This window comes from Balaenoptera borealis (assembly GCF_965194805.1).
Source record: "Balaenoptera borealis genome assembly, chromosome: 4".
Lineage (NCBI taxonomy): Eukaryota > Metazoa > Chordata > Mammalia > Artiodactyla > Balaenopteridae > Balaenoptera > Balaenoptera borealis.
In genome coordinates this window covers 86,206,234-86,226,220 of record NC_138861.1, presented here as the reverse complement: position 1 = coordinate 86,226,220, position 19,987 = coordinate 86,206,234, and the positions used below count along the sequence as shown (strand labels likewise).

At 34.9% G+C, this 19,987-nt stretch overlaps 1 protein-coding gene and 1 long non-coding RNA gene across 4 annotated transcripts in view; both read left to right on the top strand.

Moving 5' to 3' along the window:
* The window catches only part of UBE2K (ubiquitin conjugating enzyme E2 K), a 73,762-nt gene that overhangs the window by 35,885 nt on the left and 17,890 nt on the right, over window positions 1-19,987 (top strand). For 2 of the 3 annotated variants that reach the window (XM_082390780.1, XM_082390781.1), the window contains 3 exons: window positions 1,352-1,445; window positions 5,605-5,663; window positions 15,160-15,242. The exons of the other annotated variant lie outside the window; for it this stretch is intronic. In XM_082390780.1, the coding sequence (XP_082246906.1) occupies window positions 1,352-1,445; window positions 5,605-5,663; window positions 15,160-15,242 (236 nt within the window). The remainder of the gene's footprint in view (window positions 1-1,351; window positions 1,446-5,604; window positions 5,664-15,159; window positions 15,243-19,987) is intronic. 3 annotated transcript variants of the gene reach the window in all.
* LOC309628112 lies at window positions 15,249-18,372 on the top strand. The gene is made up of 2 exons (XR_014244173.1): window positions 15,249-17,479; window positions 17,800-18,372. It is a non-coding gene; the product is annotated as an uncharacterized lncRNA (long non-coding RNA).

The window sequence follows — 19,987 nt, the reverse complement described above, 5'->3', positions numbered from 1 at the left end:
ACCAGTACTAGTTAAAATGCATAAAGTAAGTTTTTTAATCCTATGTTCTTATTAAAAGATAAGATAAATTAGGAGTCATGAAATCTTTAAAATTTGGGTTTTAAATTATGTATTTTTTCTGTACTTAACATTCGGTACTAAACTATTTAGTACAGAGAAAGTGAAAATGATGGTATCTTCTCCTGGGGGTGAGGGGAGGAAGTCAAGGACCTTAAAACAATAATTCTTACACTGTTCCATCCAGTAAGCAAGTTTAAGAAGGTGGGTTCAAGCAAAAATTTACTTTTGAAATCTTGTGAGGCTTTCTTTCCTAAGAGTACATGTGTCACTTAGGTATGAAGTGTAAAGTACAAAATAAGTAGATGTAGATAAATATAAAAATCCTAACCAAAAAATGAAAGGAAAGCTTTGTATATTAAGGATTTATGTTTTGAAAAATTGAGAAAAGGGGAGGATCATTGTGTTAGGTGACTAGACCAGTAAGATACTGGGGTAGGTTACATAATATAAGCGGAGAGCCCATTTGCAGGCAGGTACTTGTGAGCGTTAAAGTGAATCCCACTGGAGGGTTTCCTGAATCATGATCACTGTTTACTATGAGAATGGATTGTTAAAGATTATTGAGAGATTGAAGTGATAATATTGATATGACAGTACTTTGAGAAGTGTAAAGTACAAAATAAGTAGATGTAGATAAATATAAAAATCTGTTTTGAGAAGTAAGTAATTGCCATTGAAGTAAACTAAGCAGAAAAACAGTTTGAGGAAGGCATTAGAAGATTCTATTGAGGCATTTAGGCTTTAGGAATTATTGTGGCAAGCGATATTAATTAGACACTTAGAGCTTTCATCATCTTGGCTGATGGTGTAGTATTTCAGTTAACCTAAACATGCAGAAATTTAAGTGAGAGCTTATAGTCTAAATAGTTTTTAATGATCTTGAATTTTCTGTTTGGGCTAGAACCCATGTAGCCCGGGGGTATCGAATTGCAGAGTTCATCTACAGATGAATAGAATTATCACTTTGGACCTAACACACATGAACTCAGCAAATATAAAATAAAGGTGTCTGCTGGTTTTCTCTAAACATTCTGTAAAGTCAACAAGACATTGTACTGTTGTTCAAAGTGGTGTTATGTCATTAAAAACATTGCAGTTAAAATTTGTTAGTATTTTTGTTTTAAATATTCAAATTGGCTAATACGTTCTAGAAAAGCAGACTATTATTTTTACTAGAGCAGATAAGCTTATGAAAGCGCGTGTTTCAAAAATTTTTATAGGTAATACTTTAATAAAAATAGGCTTTTTTCTTGCTGATATAACTAACATTTATTTTCTGTTTATTTTTAAGACGAGCAAAAATCAAATTAAAGTAGATCTTGTAGATGAGAATTTTACAGAATTAAGAGGAGAAATAGCAGGACCTCCAGACACACCATATGAAGGCAAGTACTTGTTTCTGTATCAAAATATTGTGCGTATTAGAACTTGTCCGAAACATTAAATCAGAATAATCTCAAGCATTTATAAACTACGTGAAAGGTAACTTCATTTGGCTTAAGGATATATACAGCAGTTTTTAAATAATAAATTTAGATGCTTATCTAGACTGATTTTTCTTACTGAATTTTAGCTAATTTTTTTCTTTTCCCAAAGAGCCAAGTTACAGGTTATATTATGTTAGAATCTAACAGTATAAAACATCTAGCATGTTAAGCCTTTAACTTATATGTACTCTCAGTTACCCTTCATATGGTATCTGTAAACAAACCTTGCCTTAAATTTCTGACTTGTGTTAATTTTTAAAGAAAAGCTTCTCTCCTCTGTTTGTCATTTAGCATGTAAGGTACTCATATGTCTTCATACAGGCTGTATTCGAAATATTTAATTTTCTTTATTCAGGAAAGCTTTGAGTGATCGTTTCAAGACATATAGAAAGGAGGCAGTTTTGCTGAACTCTGTGTTTACAAACTAAGTCTATAGCTACTTTAGACCATGGAATTGGGTGGTAAGATACAGAAAGAAGCTTTATAGCTTTTTATTCCCTCATTAAGCAGATCTTCAGTAGTGAGTGTCACTGTAAATTTGGATTATATAGCATAACCAAGATTCTTGCATATAATAAGCATTCAAATATTTGTTTAATGGAAATCGTGTCACGGAATTTGTAGTAGTAGCACTTATTGAGTTCTTACTTGTTAGAGGTTTACGTGTATTTTCTCATTCAATCCTTATAACAAATCTTATGAGGTAAGTACGGTTATCACTGTTTCATAGATGAAGAAACTTAAGCTCAGGAAAGTTAAGTAACTTGGCTAAGACATCTAAGCGGCACAGCTGGGATTTGAGTCCTAATAGCCTTTGACTCCAAAGCCTGTGTTTCTAATCACTTTCTGCTCTTGAATAAATCAGAATTGATTGAATATTGGAAGTGGTGGTTATGTCTCCTTTGAATGTAGTGGTTCTACAGTTCTGTAATGAACAGTTACCCAAAATTTTTCAGAAAAATTCAACGTTCTAGACTTTCTCTTTTCATTCTAAGTTTTAAACACCCTAGAATGTCTTTAGCACATTCTACCAAATCTTAAATGACAAAATTTTATTTTCTGTTTTATAGTTCATATGAGCCATTTCTAGACTTATTTAATTTTGTATATTGTTTTGTGAGTGCCTCCTGTATGCCAGGTCTCATCTGGATGCTTTCATGGATGCTATTCATTTAGTCCTTTTGACAGTTGTTAGATGGAGAAGAGATCTTTAGTTATCATATAAAAATCAAGTTCGTCCTTAACAGCAGATATTGTTTGTAATGATATACAAGCTTCTTCTTGAAGGCATACATTATAAATATTCTTGAATTACTTTTTAGGTTGTTTAGATGTATTTTTGAAAGATAGTAGGGCAGTAGCATTATCACCATGGAGCTCTTTCAATAAATTGATATTTATAAACAAGAGATCTCCTGAACTAGGCAGAATGTTTATTACCTTCTTAGCAACCCTTAATAAAGGTACATGAATTTTTAAAAAATTGGACAATACACACTTATTTGTAGGATGATTAAATTATAACTATACCACATTCATTAGTTAGAAACAAGTTTGGTCATTTTAAAGTGCTTATGTCTGCTGCTGCCACTAAATGAGACATTAATGTTTGATAAGATTAGTTTTAATATGCTTCTTGGGTATATATTTGAAGCAGATTAAATTGTATTCTTTTTATCATAAAACTATTGAAGTTGTTCATTTTGTTTAAGAAAAGCACATTCGAGGGCATAAACTTAGGTACTTTTTTTTGAAATACAAACAGGGGTAAAATATTTTGCTATATTTATCTCAGGACTCTTGCTAAATTTTGAGGGATTTTTTTTGAGGATTTTTTTGGTTGCTGTTGTTTTATCTCTATAGCCAGGGCAAAAGTTTACGTGTGGAATGTTAAATTGTTAATAACCATCATTAAGAAATCAGGTAGCTATTTTATGTAGTGTTAAAAATAATCAGATTGAGTTAAAATGACCATATTGTACTTGTTTTCTTCTTTTGCCTTAATGGCTCAGTGGCAAAGGAACAATTTAGTTCTTGAGGCTTTGTACCTAAGAGTTGTTTTAAATTTATGGAATCATTCTTGGTATTTTTTGAAAAATCTCATCCCTTCCCCATTTAAAGATTATAAATGTTTAGTAGTAAAAGCTGTTCTTCAAGAAGTAAATGTTTTATAGTGAAAGCTGTTATGATAATAATAATGTAGTTATCATAAAGCTCCCTTAGTTGTGTTACTCTGATACATATCAAATAATGCTGTGGTTAATGCTGTATTGATTATATATTGAAGTTGTCAAATAGTGCAAGACAGAGCATACTAATAGCATATGGAGTAGAAATAGGATTTGGGGGACTCTAGGGTCCAGCATTATTTATATAGTATTTCAGGGCTCTCACACTGCTCCTAAGAGATTGTTTTGGACACTCAAGAAGGAAAAACTTTATATGAAAGGTTATAGAGACAGTAATTTGGAATTTAATGAAAAAAGTAAGATTCATAGGAAGGAAAAAGAAGAATGTACACATTACTCAGGCTAAATTTATTACACCTATATTTGAAGCTAGCATTTATAACAATATAAACAGTTATCTCTGTATACACAAAAATTTCTTGAGGTACTCTTCTCTTCCCTGTCTTTTTTTGTTTCCTTTTTTTTGACTTCTTTCCTTTATATTTCACTGCTGCTGTATTCTGTGTGCTTCAGGCATCTAGTTCAACTTGTGCATCAGTCAGTATGGGATTCTTTTAAAAAGAATAAGGAAGAAAAGAAGAATTGGCACCAAAAGGGCTTGAAGAAAGTGGTACCAAGTGAATTGCTCTTTTGTTTTTTTCTTAGATCCACATTCATCTGTTCCTAACAATGTGTAACAATGGAGAAGTGGCAGGATATATTGAGAAGTCAGTAGTGTTCCTAGTGCACAATTACTGTTTTTGTTTTATTACTTTTTATTATGGAAAATTTCCGATATATACAGAAGGCAGAAACCTCCAGGCACTCATCAGCCAGCTTTAATAACTATCACTTCGTGACCAGTCTTTGATGTAATTCATCCCTTGATTATTTTGAAGCAAATCCCAGGCATAGTTTCATATATGAATATTTCACTAGCACAGTTTTATTTGCTGTATTTTGGAATGATAAATATTCTTTGGTAATGGATCATAAAATCTTAGAATTGGAAGGTTCCGTAGAGTTAGGATTCAAATCCAGTCTGCCATCCAGTGCAAGATTCCCCCTTCAGAGTTTCCTGAGAGGCAGTTATCCTCCCCCTTTAATATCCTAGTTATGGGAAGCTAGATAAACTTTAAAAAAAAATACTTATTTAGCTGCTAGTTGCTCAAGATAACTTCAGACCAAAATGGAATGTTGCCTACTGTTTTTATGTTACTGGTTAGAACAGTCTCTTTGTATACCCATTTACAGGAAGAGACTAGGTTTTTGTCTTTATTCCTGCCTCTTGTCTTACTGTTGAATTTTGTTTTTTAAATTTTAACAAGAAGTGTCATTTAATTTAATGTCCCAGATTAAAACTTTGGGACATTTTTGCATTTGAGAGAACCAGCTAGAAGTAGATTTTTCAGTTTTTGGCATAATCTGTGTATCCTTTTTCTCTGTACCATTTATGCCTTTATACTTCCCTACCTTCTTTCTTTTTTTCTTCTTTTCCTTTTTTCTTTCCATTTTTTCCTGTTATTTAGCAACTCTTATCAGTGTGGACTAAAGGAAACAAAAGGAGATGGAACCTGTGCTACGTAATTGTTCCAGTGAAGTCTTTGGCATTGGATCATCTGTGGATTTAATGTATTCATCCATCTCTCCAGTTATTCACTGATAAACTAATATCAGTTGTTTAAAATGGGTATTCTGTATGCTTTAAATAACCTTTAAATTAAAAACTAGTGCTTTTGTTTATTTCCTTTTTGGGTTTTAGCTTTAAAATGAATCTGTTGTAATTGACTATAAAATAGTATATGTTTTGGAAAGTTCTATCACTATATTTGGCTTTACATATTTGAGGTGAGCAGCATTGTTAACTTTCTGTTTTCCCCATTTTTTAGGAGGAAGATATCAACTAGAGATTAAGATACCAGAAACATATCCATTTAATCCCCCTAAGGTATTGTAAGCCTGTTTTTGTGCATGAACTATATTTCATGGCTTGTTTAATTAATATGTACTTTAGTGTTTATTAAAATTACAAATTTTTTAGTTGTTTACTGTGTAAATTTAGCATGGACAAGATGTCAGGTAATGACAGATGGTTTGCTTCTGGAATTAGAATGAAAAGTAAGCTTACTCAGAGGCAGCTAGTAATAGCTTTAGACAGGAATAGGATGTGTATCTGACAATCGCTTAAATTCTAGGTCTGGAAAAACTTGTAGTGTTCCCAAATTTAGAGAATCCTTATACAAGTTCTTATTTGCCTCAGAGAAGTATATTTTTTAGGGAAGAGAGTACTCTGAATTTATTCAACAATTATTTGAGTACTTTGTGTGCCAATATAGCAATAAGTAAGACTTACACTGCTGTCCTTGCTTTCATGGAGCTCATGTTCTAGTAGGGGGAAAAAAATGAACAAATCATTGCAACTGTGATGAATGTTAAAAGAGGAAACAGAATAATCTAGGATTGTGTGTAACAAGGGGAACTAACCTAAACTTATTTTTTGACTGAATTGCTTCCTTTATGTCTTTACTTTTGCTATCATCACCATTTTTAGTTTAGGCATTCAGCTTTATTACTTCGCCTGTTTTGCCTAGTATTTAATCACCCTTTCATCTTTGCCATACTATTCATTCTTTGCACTGCTGTTCTATAAATCTTCCTGAAGTGCAGTTTTGATCATGTTTCTTTTCTTTCCTTGTTAATAGTCTGAACTCCTTAGCTGGGCATTTAAAAGCTCCTGTAACCTGACCTTAGTCTTCTTTTCCATCCTAATCTTATGCTACCCTCACCCACAATATGGGTCTCTTTTTCCAGCCTAGATTATTTGCTGTTTGTAGGTTAATGCTTATTCTTTCACACTTTCCTGTCATTTTCACTTGAACCATTGTCCCTATCATTTAAAATTCTACTTTTCTTTTGAGGTCTAGGTATAGTATCACTTTCTCCATTACGCTGTGCCTGTCAAAATGTTTCTCCCTCTACTCCCAATAGCATTTTATATAATTTATATAGTACCACCACAGTTACAGTACCAATTAATGTATTGTATTATTTGGGGATATGTATCTTTCACTAGCTTTTGTGCTCCTGAGGTCAAAGACCATGGCTTAATACACCTTTGTATTTTCTATGGCTCCTGAAAGTATAGCGTCCCTTGAGCGTATGATAGTAGTTACTCAGAAAATGTTCCAGAATTCATTCATTCAGCCTACTGGTTGTCCCCCATTTAAGAATAGACACAGCAGTGGAAGTTCCAGGGTGAAGCTGAGTCACCTACCAGTTTGAGGTGCCTGTTATTCTGTTGTTTATGTGTATCTATTTTCTGATAAGCCTGGTTGATGTTTTTAAATTGTGGTAAAGTATACATAACATAAAATTTACTATTTTAACCATTTTTAAGTGTGCAGTCTAGTGGCACTAAGCACATTCAGATTGTTTTGCATGTATCACCACCATCCATTTCCAGAACATTTTCATCTTCCCTACTAAACAATAACTCCCTGGTATTCCACGCTGGTAACCACTGTTATACTTTTTCTCTATGAATTTTTCCTACCCTAGGTACCTCATTTAAGTGGAATCATACGATTTTTGTCCTTCTGTACCTGGCTTATTTCACTTAGCATAATATCTTTAAGGTTCGTCCATATTATAAGTTGTGTCAGAATGTCATTCCTTTTTAAGGCTTAATAGTATTCCCTTGTACATACCCGCCACATTTTGTTTATCCCTTTAACCATCGATGGACATTTTGGTGGTTTCTACCTTTTAAGCCTGGTTGATTTTTTTTTTTTTTTTTTTTTTGCCTTTTATAAAAGTAGTTTGTGCTTGTTGTAGAAATTTGAATAGTGAAGAATTTAAAAAAAAACAAACATTTTTTTTTTTTTCAGTATGACTACTTAGAGATGACCACTATTAAGCTTTCATCTTACATTTGTGACTTAATTTTCATCCTTACCCTAGTTACCCTCCACTAGGTAATCTTGGTTGTCAGTGTTATCATTAGAATGAGTAGTAGTCACTTGAGGTTACTTTAATTGTAGAATACTGTAAATTTAAGAAAAGAGGATTTTAAAATGTTTCGAGATAAGGATGACCTCAAAGCCTACAAAAATTTTAATGGAAATAAGGAGGGAAGAAAGAAAAGATCTCAAGAGAGACTGCTTTCAACCACTATATTTTTACTATTAAATAATGATAGTAGCAGTTGTCACTTATTTTGTGCTAGGAATTTTATATGCCTTTCCTGAAAGTCTTCATAACAAGTCTTAATAAATGAGGGACTGAGGCTTAGAGGTTAAATAGAAACTAGATCCTGTAAGGCCCACTGTGCTCTACTTCTTGGTTCTAATGAGGAAGGAGTAAGGGCAAAATCTCTGAAACGGTGAATATGACTCTACCAAGAACAAAAATAATCAACCACAGTTCAAATCTTACTTCTGGCATTTAACTGGCTTCTTGATTTTAGGCAAGCTATCTAACCACTGTGTGTTTCCTCATTTGTAAAATCCTTTGAAAGGATTATGAAGATTAAAGGAGTCATCCATTTAAAAAACAATATTTCAATAATTCTACGAAATATTTTTTCATATTTTTAACATCTCTGAAATCAGGATATATCTTTCAATGGATGAGATGTTATAACTTAATTGGCAGAGTTTTTTTCTTTCTCAAGGTACATAAAATAACGGTGTATTGAATAATTGATGGTACCTGAGATTCAGTGAAATACAATACTTAGAACAGTGCCTGCACAGACTAAGCATGCTGTAAATATTAGCTAGCATTAACCAATGACTACCACCCTAAGAGGCCCTTCTTGAAGTAGTCTGTTGGCTTCCTTCTGCAACATTGTAAAATACAGTAGCATTGATGCTTAAATTTCCTCTTTAATTTGAAATTCTCATACATTACTGGTAGGAATGTAAAGTGTTGGAGCTGCTTTGGAAAATATTTTGGTCAAAATGGTAAACATAGAGTTACCTTATGACCTAGCAGTTCTACTTCTACAACACTTATTTCTTTTTTTAATTTATTTTTTATTGAAGAAAAAAATGGTTAGATGCCACAAAATAGGTGGCAGTGCCTTAACCATATGCATGTTGTCAGGCCCGAGAGCTTCTTCCATCCTTGTCAAGGGCAGTGCTAACCTTCTCTCCTTTCATACAACACATAGCAGTTCTACTTCTGGATATCTACTCAATAGAAACGAAAACGTGTCCACACAACTTGCACACAAATGTTCATACCAGCACTATTCATAACTGCCAAAAAATGGAAGTGCCCTAAATGTCCATCAACTGAATGGAAGAATTAAATGTGGTATATCCATACCACATTTCGTTATAAAAGTGATAAAAGTGCTGATATGTGCTACAAAATAGATGAACTTTCAAAACATCATGCTAAATGAAAAAGCCAGGCACAAAAAGCCACACATTGTATGATTTCATTTATATGAACGTTAGAAGAGGCAAATCACAGTGAAAAAAAGTAGACTGGTGGTTGCCTAGGGCTGGAGGAGTGTGGAGGAATGGGGAGTGACTGCTGTTGGTTACGTAGTTTCTTTATTTTTTTTTTTTAATTAATTCATTTTCAAATTGTTTATTTACAGTTTATAGAAATACAGTTAGTTTATTTTTATTTTTTATTTTATTTTATTTTTTATTTTATTTATTCATTTTTCACTGTGTTGGATCTTCGTTGCTGTGAGCAGGCTTTCTGTAGTTGCAGTGAGCGGGGGCTACTCTTCGTTGTGGTGCGCGGGCTTCTCATTGCGGTGGCTTCTCTTGTTGTGGAGCACGGTCTCTAGGTGCGTGGGCTTCAGTAGTTGTAGCGCACGGGCTCAGTAGTTGTGGTTCTCAGGCTCAGTAGCTGTGGCGCACAGACTTAGTTGCTCCACGACATGTGGGATCTTCCTGGACCAGGGCTCAAACCCGTGTCCCCTGCATTGGCAGGTGGATTCTTAACCACTGTGCCACCAGGGAAGCCCAGTTTTTTTTCTTTTTTTTTTTAAATAAATAATTATTTTTGCTGCGCCGGCTCTTAGTTGCGGCCTGCAGGATCTGGTTCCCTGACCGGCGGTCAAACCTGGGCTCCCTGCATTGGGAGTGTGGAGTCTTAACTACTGGACCCCCAGGGAAGTCCCTGTAGTTTCTTTTTGAGGTGTTGAAATGGTCATAAATTAGATTTTGGTGATGGTTGCACAACTGTGAATATACTAACCACCATGAAGTTGTGCACTTCAAATGGGGGCAAATTATTGTCTCAATAAAAGTGTTTATTTCCCTCTGTAGTCTATAAATGTAAATCCAAAGTGATTGCATAGTTCTAGTTCTGTTTTAGGTACTTGATACATTATTTCATTTAATCTTTGAAAACACTATTTTATTAACACTTCCTTCTCCCACCTTTTTCAGAAAAGCAAGAAAAATGGGCTAAAAACATAAGAACTGAGGTCTGTCTGATGTTTTTGCTACTAGTTCATGTTGCTCTTCAGGCCACTACTGTCTTAATTCCAGCCATACCATGTTGAGGTAACTTCAAGATTTAGAAAGGTCTTCCTTCAGTCAACCCACATTTGTCTCCCTCTGGCTTCTACCAGTTAGTTATACTTGGAATTTAGTATTCTTTTAAATATGGTACTCCTCCCATTTATGGTAGAAAGCTTTGGAGTAGATGCTAGTTAATATTGATAAATATGTTCTAGATATTTACTATATTAGATTTGAATTTTTACTGGTTGGTAGATAAATGATGGAAAGAGTGGGGAATATTTGTGTAAATTTCTTGCATAATTATGTTCACATATGTTTAATATGTAGCCTCAGGTTTAATTTTAAGCCTTCTGAGGTAAAAGTATTGAAGTTAACTGTCATATTCTCACTACTGTGCAGCTAAAATTGCACCCGATTGAAAACCTACATTGTTTTATCTTAACATGGTTAGAGTATTTTTTGTTTATTACTCTGCAGTAAACTATTGACCTGAAGAGCAAAAGGTTTACTTCTGAACAGAGAAGATGTGTCTTTGAATTAGCTGAGTATAGCTTAGAAGAAGTTTGATTCAATGCATACTTTATTTATTTATTTATTTTTAAAATTTATTTTATTTTATTTATTTATTTTTGGCTGCATTGAGTCTTTGTTGCTGCACGTGGACTTTCTCTAGTTGTGGCAAGTGGGGGCTACTCTTTGTTGTGGTGCATGGGCTTCTCATTGTGGTGGCTTCTCTTGTTGCAGAGCATGGACTCCAGGCACGTGGGCTCAGTAGTTGTGGCTCGTGGGCTCTAGAGCGCAGGCTCAGTAGTTGTGGCACACAGGCTTAGTTGCTCCGCGGCATGTGGGATCTTCCCGGACCAGGGCTCGAACCCGTGTCCCCTGCGTTGGCAGGCAGATTCTTAACCACTGCGCCACCAGGGAAGCCCGCATACTTTATTTTTAAAGTAAGTTGTAATAATATTCTATTAATGAAAAACGCATTAAATTAGGAAAACTCTAGCTCAGTGATTTGTTGAACTTATTATTGGAGATTAGGTTGTGAAATTTCTTCCTTTTCCTTTGTGTTGTGTTATAAGTACTTTTTTTTTTTTAAAGATTTCTTTTCTTTTTTTTAAAATTATTAGCACCTTTAATTATTATTTATTTACTTATTTATTTTGGCTGTGTTGGGTCTTCGTTTCTGTGCGAGGGCTTCCTCCAGTTGCGGCAAGCGGGGGCCACTCTTCATCGCGGTGCGTGCCCTCTCACCATCGTGGCCTCTCTTGTTACGGAGCACAGGCTCCAGACGCGCAGGCTCAGCAGTTGTGGCTCACAGGCCCAGCCGCTCCGCGGCACGTGGGATCTTCCCAGACCAGGGCTCGAACCCGCATCCCCTGCATTAGCAGGCAGACTCCCAACCACTGCGCCACCAGGGAAGCCCTAAGTACTTTTATATATGAAATTGAGTATAAATACCAATGCTAATAGCCTTCTATGAGTCTTCCCTTCTGCACATGCATATTTAAAATAAAATAGCATTTTCTTTTGTACAGTAAGTTAGTTAAAACAGGTTTAATATTGTAACTTCCTTGAGTTCCAAGCTTGAAACTGGAAATTCCTGATGGAAATAGAGCTCACATCTACCATGAGGTGGAAGGTAAAATATTTGTTGAACTGAAGAGTGCATAAATATAGGCTGCATCCTGTGGGAGGAGATAAGATTACTGATGATGGTGTACCAATATAAATAACTAAGAATAGTCCCCTTCCTTTGTTTCAGTCTGGTAACACTGTGTACATAGTGTTAAGATTTTTGTTTCTAAATTCTTTGAGTGCTCCTCAAAGCTAATGAGTGTTGTCAAGTTACCCAGACAGTGCTAGTATTAGTTTCATTTGTGAAAATAAGGAAACTTGAATTGTTATTCATGTAAGTATTTTAGTACTGTAAACCATCCCATATTTGTTTTGTAATCAGTCAAGTATGACTCAAGTAGGTCATAATAAATGTCTTTGTATCGTTACTTTTATACTTCAGCCCTTCCAAGTTCTTTGTACATTTTTGTTGCTATAGGTCGGGGATGGTAGTACTCTGGGAGAAAGTGATGAATACAGTGGATATGAATTGAGCGTAGAATGATGGGGTATATGTGGTTACCATTGGTAATATTAGGAGTTGAGAAAGAAGTGAAAAATCTAAGAAAGGAGATAGTTGATGATAAAGAATGACAAAGAGAGGAATAGATAAAAGAGTGTAAAACCACACAACTACTTATAGCACAGTTACTTACATCTGTACTGGTAGATAATGGAGTGGCCTCTTGAAAATTAATTTCTCTATTAGATTATCTGCAAATTCAAAGTTATTTATTTCTAACTGTAGATTGTAGTACAAAGAAATAGTTTAATAATTTCCTTGGTCCTGCATATAAGCATATTTGTTTTTCACGTAGAGTCTACAGAGAATCATGTATTGAAGATTCTTCTTTAAAAAGCAAGCTACAATTCACACATCCTTAGATCATCTGCCTAAATTGTAAACCTTCTGACATCTTCAGTAGTAATTTAAAATTCTGTTTTCCTCGGGACTTCCCTGGTGGTCCAGTGGTTAAGACTCTGCATTTCCAATGCAGGGGGCACGGTTCAATCCCTGGTTGGGGAACTAAGATGCCACATGCCATGTGGCGTTGCCAAAATATTAAAACAAACAAACCAAAAAAAAAAAAAAATATATATATATAGATATTATTGCACATTCATTCAGTGTGAGGCACTTTAGATGCTTGGAATGCTCTACTAAACAGGATAGACACCATGCATTTTAGGGAAAACCAGGCAAATAAGAAAGAGATGATAGAAGTGTGATCAAGTACTGTGACATAGGAAAGTACAGGGTGCTATGGGACAGGTCAGGAAGAAGTGATTATGGAAGCTGAAACTTAAATGATAAGTAGGAGTTAGCCAGGAGAAGAGGATATTGAGGTGTTTTTTTTTTTTTTTTAAATAAATTTATTTATTTTTGGCTGTGTTGGGTCTTCGTTGCTGCGCGCGGGCTTTCTCTATTTGCGGCGAGCGGGGGCTACTCTTCATTGCGGTGTGCAGGCTTCTCATTGCAGTGGCTTCTCTCGTTGTGGAGCACGGGCTCTAGGCGTGCAGGCTTCAGTAGTTGTGGCACGTGGGCTCAGTAGTTGTGGCTCACGGGCTCTAGAGCACAGGCTCAGTAGTTGTGGCACACGAGCTTAGTTGCTCCGCGGCATGTGGGATCTTCCTGGACCAGGGATTGAACCTGTGTCCCCTGCATTGGCAGGTGGATTCTCAACCACTGTGCCACCCGGGAAGCCGAGGTGTGTTATTGAAAGAAGAAATGTATGAAGGCCCTGAGGCAAAAAAAAAAAATTTTTTTTTTTTAAATATGACTTGTTGAGCACTTGTATTGAATGTAGGGTAGATGTGAGATTTGAGAGCGACGCTAGAATCAGTTTAAGAGTGTGGGCTTACATAAAGGGAATGAGAAGTTGTTAAAGGGCCTTAAGTAGAATAGTGACATGAATCAGGTTTGTTTTAAAGGGCTCTCTGGTTTCAGTGTGGAGAATGGATTGGAGGGAAGAAAACTGAAGGCAGTAAAATCAGTAAACTGTACAGTAACCCAGGTAAAGAATGATAGTCTCCTTTAAAGACATGGTGTTCTGTGGATGGAAAGAAGTAGATATCATTGAGAGCAGTAAGGTTATTTTAAGAATTAAAAAGGATCAAAGAGTGGAAAGTCCCCATTAGTTTTAGGTGTTTTGAAGTCATTGGTGACTGGAAGTGCTTTTTCAGATGGCATGTAAGTTAGTGAGTGAATATGTGAGGAATTAAGAACAGATAGTATAGACAAGTCACAAGGAGAGAAGTGGAAGCATGATAAATCTTTTAGCTTCTTTTCATAAATAGCTTACATTTGGAGCATATATATTTTTTTGAATTTTATTTTATTTATTTTTTTATACAGTGGGTTCTTATTAGTTATCCATTTTATACATATTAGTGTATAATGTCAATCCCAATCTCCCAATTCATCACAGAGCATATATTGATGAGTTAAGTTTTGCAAGGTATTAGAACATAGCTTGGTTCATAGTAATTAATCTGTTAAATGTTAAAGAATTTTGATTTAGATGACTATCATATATATGTGTCAGATATTATCCTCCTCCTCCTCCTCCTCCTGTTCCTCCTCCAAAAGCTCATAAGTAAGAGCTGATGAACTAGATTTCATTTCAAGGTGATGTGATAGAGTTAGCATTTTCACATTGTTGATTTCTTATTCTTTCATGCTTAAATAAGTACACTCAGAATCTGAAATTAGATTGTGTGAGTTTGTATCTTCTGTTGTGAGCTACTTACTTGATATTGGGTAAATTTCTTAAACTCTAAGCCTCAGTGCCTGGCAAATAATAGTAGGCCTTTAAATATTTGTCAAAATATTTGTCAAAAAAATTTTTAAAGTATTTTAAGAAAAAAAGTGCTACAAAAAAATCAGGAGTAATCTTATAGTCACTTTCTACTTCTGTTTCCGTGTACCGATTTTGCTTACTTTTTCCTTCAAACCTATTCTACACCCTTCACTCTAAAAAAATTGCCATTTACTATCTATATTTTGATTTTCTGTACTACTTTATCTACCTGAATTGATCTTAGTCCATGTTAAATTTCTCATAGCATCTAACACTATGCTAGGTAATTTATAAACACCTAGTTAATTGTTGGGTTTCTTTGAGCATTTATTAAAAGGTTTAAAAAGAATGTATGTCATTGATAGCATTTGGCTCACTGAATGCTTTGTCTCCTACACCCTTCCCTTCACTTAGGCAAAATGATGTAAGTATGAGCATTTTTTTTAGCTTGAGGATTTCATTTTCTTATAGTTCTACTTAAACTATATATGTTTTACTTCTGTACTTTAAAACTCAAATGTGCTTTATATTCTAGGTCCGGTTTATCACTAAAATATGGCATCCTAATATTAGTTCCGTCACAGGGGCTATTTGTTTGGATATCCTGAAAGATCAATGGTAAGAGATGTTGAATTCACCTTCAACCCTCTCTCATATGAATTCTAAGACTGTTTAGAGTGTTAAATGTGTACTTGCCTCAAAACATAAGCATATATTCTACTTTTATTTGGCAGTAATTTTAAAACTAGATGAAGTCTCTTAAGTACATAAGAGAAAATATGTTACAGTTGAAATTGGAATCTATATTTAAATAGTGATTTATTAGGTAATGTCAGATGCTAGCTTTCCATCTTGAAAAATCTTGGATTATATTTGTTGTTTTGGTGAATTTGATTTTTTGCTATCTCAGAAAGATATTTGTGAAAGACAAAAATAATTTAAGTATTGTAGTAATCAGCTCTGACTTGGATGGAATGTAGACAACAAAAACGTTAAAAGTTGTGTTAATTGAGTGCGATTAAGGTTCTAAGATTCTAAGAAGTGCCTTTGTAGGTGGTATCGTCATTTGTACAGTGCTTTCACATGTTTTGTCTGATTTTATCTTAGCAGTATAGTGTTTAACCACTAGGTTAAAATTGTGGCTCTGCCATTTACTCATTTTTGTGGTCTTGAGTAAATTACCTGGTCTTTTGCCTTCGTTTCCTTATCTGAAAAAATTGGGGGTTAATACCTATTTCATAGGGCTGTTGAGAAGAGTAAATGAGTTGTTTTATGTATTTCTCTTAGATTAGAGCCTGGCATATTCTAACAGTATGGATTGAACAACCAAGACAAGAGATATAAAAAGACATTGGGGTGGAAGAAAACAATAAGTTATGCGTTTGATTTGTTAAGAAAGGGAAAGAAATGAACCTGAATAAGCTGAAACAGGATGACAACATTTAGCATATGGGTCACTTGGTATATTTAGTAATTGAATAAACAGACAAGAGTTGCTGGTTTTGTTTTGTTTTTCCATTCTGATGGCACACCTGAGTAAAGCCTCTCCCTCAGTAGATCATCTCTTGGGATCCAGTTTCTTGATCTGTATTCCATACTGTTAAACATTGAACATTGTGAACTAGACCTAACTTTATCTTCTGTCATTCTTTTGATTTGTGACTTTTCACAATTTATTGAATTTCTATGCCTCCATGTTTTTATCTGTAAAGTCATCTCGAAGACCCCTTATAGCTCTGTTGTTCAGTGATTTTAATGAAAATTTGCAGTATTAGAGACATTGTCCTTTTTTTCACTTGGTTTCTAGGACATCACTTCTTCTGTTCTCCCCTTCCTTTTCCCTCTCCTTGACTTCTCAACTAGTTCCTCCCTCATCTCCTGGAGCTTTGTATATGAGAATACCTCAGGGCTAAGAATGCTTTTTTCCATCTATACTCACTTCCTTGGTGAGCTCATCTGATTTCATAACTTCACTGTTTATATACTAGCAACTCACGTTTTCTGAACTCCAGACTCATGTCCTGCTGCCTGTTTAATATCTATACTTGAATATGTAATGGACATCTCAAACTTAAACATGTTGGAAACTGAACTATTTCCCCAACCCAAAACTTACTTCTTCCCCATGTAAGTTTTGGCAGCTACATCCTTGCAGTTGCTAAGGCCAAAACTTCATTGTGCTGCTTGTTTCTTCTTTCTCTGGTACCTTTATACCAGAGAAATCTGCAAATCTTGTTGTTGAAACCGCCAACATTTTAGCAGCAGTTCATTACTACTACCTTGGTCCAAAGTTGCATTGCCTCTTGCCTGGACGGTTACAGTAGCCTGTCCTTCTGCTTCTGACTTTACTCAGGTTATTCTCACCAGACGGAATGAAACCTCCACCCCTTTGAAAACAAAACTCCACACTAAAATTTTCCACTCTCTTCTCTTTTTGCTCAGAGTTAAACCAGCAGTACTACCACCTGATTATCTTCCTATAAATAGTTGAAAGATTATGGTGTATATAGAGACAGAGAATTTGAATTTTTGTATCAGAACACTTTTTATCAGCTATGCCTATTTCCTAAGGCAGGTCAAATAGCTGAATTTAGTCTTTAGTCTTTTCATATCTATATCATTGAAATAATAAAAGATATCAGAGACATCAGATAAAATAGGTGAGATTGGATATCCATGGGTCTGTCAGCCTCCCCCCACCGCTTTTATTGAAGTAAATTGACATTCAGTGGATATCTAAATGTCAATGTTTAGGCTAATTTGGAACAGTTATCTTAGAAAACAGTTTGTTAACCTTGGTCTTTATTAATACATGTGGATGGTGATTTACCTTTAATATTTAACAACTTATGATAGTATGGATTATTTCTTTTTTTTTTTTTTTTTTAGCAGCAGGACTTTTTTTTTTTTTTTTAATTTTTATTTATTTATTTATGGCTGTGTTGGGTCTTCGTTTCTGTGCGAGGGCTTTCTCTAGTTGTGGCAAGCGGGGGCCACTCTTCATCGCGGTGCGCAGGCCTCTCACTATCGCGGCCTCTCTTGTTGCGGAGCACAGGCTCCAGACGCGCAGGCTCACGGGCCCAGTCGCTCCGCGGCATGTGGGATCTTCCCAGACCAGGGCTCGAACCCGCATCCCCTGCATTGGCAGGCAGATTCTCAACCACTGCGCCACCAGGGAAGCCCTATTTCTTAACTTTGTAACTTACCCTGTGTGGAAACCATCTTCTGATGTTTTTCTGCTGACACTTCTTATGACTAAAGGTGTCTGTTTACCTGGGGAAGAAAATGACAACACACAAAAATTGCATTCATTGATACTGCTCTTCCAAAACACACAAACAGGCATTAAGAGAATATCTGTATGGTTGATAAGCTGTGCTCAGCACCATTAGTCATCAGGGAAATGCAAATTCAAATCACAATTAGATACCACTACACACTTGTAAATGGTTCTCATGCATTGCTGGTAAGAATGTGGTTCAGCCACTCAACCAGCAGTATCTGCCAAAGCTAAATAAGTATATACCTTCACTATGGCACAGCAGTTCTACTCCTAGGTATATATCCAAGAGAAATCTGAGAGAAATGAGTGCATATGTCCACCAAAAGACTTGTACAAGAATATTCATAGCAGATTTATTCAAACTGCAAGTCACCCAAATGTCTATAAACAAGAGAATGGATATATAATGCTATAATCATGCAATGGAGCACTACATAGCAGTAAAAAAAAAAAAAAAAAAAAAAATGTTGACACAAACAACATGGATGATTCTCATAGACATGTTGAGTGGCAACAGCCAGACACAAAGGAGTACGTACTGTATGATTTCATGAAATTCAACATGAGTCAAAGCTAATTTTGGGTGATAGAAACTAAGACAGTGGTGGGTAGGTAGGGTCGTGAATAACAGGGGCAAGAGTGAGGCTTTCTGAGTGCTGGAAGTACTGAAGTACTATGTATTTTGATCTAGATGGTGGTTACCACGGGTGTATACATGTATAAAAATTCATCTAGCTGTCAAGCATTTTACTCTGATTATACCTTAAAAAAATATAACAAAAAAGCTGCCATTATTTTTAAGTAGCATTCAGTGTTTCGAATGAACATAGATTATTTATTAATGGTTTTCTGGAAGATCCTTAACAGACAAGTTAGTCAACAATACACACAATTCAGTGCTTACTCTACATATTAAAGGCCCCACCTAGTCCATATATTAACTGTGCTTATTGATTTTTGAGATCTGAGCAAAATTAATTTACTGAAGATAGATTTATAAAGTACTCACTTATTTGTATCCACTGATTAATTAAAATTAGCTAACACATTTTGAAATTTCAGACTTCTGTTTGCCTGTTAGGATTTGTTTTTAATAGATTTATGCTAATTTTACACATTAAATGCTAAAAATATTAATGTAGTATGAATTTAATCAGTAGTTTGTGAAAAGCAAAATAAATGGAATAGAAAGTTGTATTTTCGTTTGTATATTTTTTCACATTACCAAGTTTAGATTTTAAAATTTATGTAGAGCAGTCAAAAAATGTACACATTTCTTTATACCATCAAAGATGTTATAGTTTCTATAGTATTTAGGGCCAAAAGAATAAGTTTTGTTTTAATGTTAATTTTATTACAGCTAATTATGAAAACATCGTCATTGTTTGCCATTGATCTTGTGTTGAGCTTTTAAAAACTTTTCATTTAGGTTTCTTTTTTCTTAATGGTTTATGAATACCTCACTTGCATTTATTATGAAAGTTTTCACGCATACAGAAGACTTAAAACTTTGCTCATTGAGATTGTTACGAATTGAATCTAAAGTTACAGCTCTAGATTTTTCCTTCAGTTTTGAGAATAAACTGTCCCTTTTCATTCCCACCAACAGTGCACAGGATTCCAGTTACACATCCTCACCACCGTTATTTTCCGTTTTTTGACAGTAGCTGTCCTAATGGATGTGAGGTGGTATCTCATTGTTTCATTTACATTTTCCTAATGATTAGTGATGTTAAGCATCTTTTCATGTGCTTATCGGCTACTGGTATATCATCTTTGGAGAAATGCTTGTTTAAGTCCTTTCTTTGTCAGGTTTGTTTTTTTTTGTTGAGTTGAAGGAGTTCTTTATATATTTCAGATATTAACTCCCTTGTAAGATCTATGATTTGTAAATATTTTCTCCCCATTCTGTGACTGTATTCTATTCTTCCCCTCTGTTGACTTTCACTCTGTTGACTGTATTCTCTGCCGAGGAAGATTTAAAAAAATTTTTTTTTTCTTTGCACAGGAGTTTTTAATTTTGATGTAGTTATAGACCAGTTTCTCTATTTTTTTCTTTTGTTGCCTGGGCTTTTGCCTG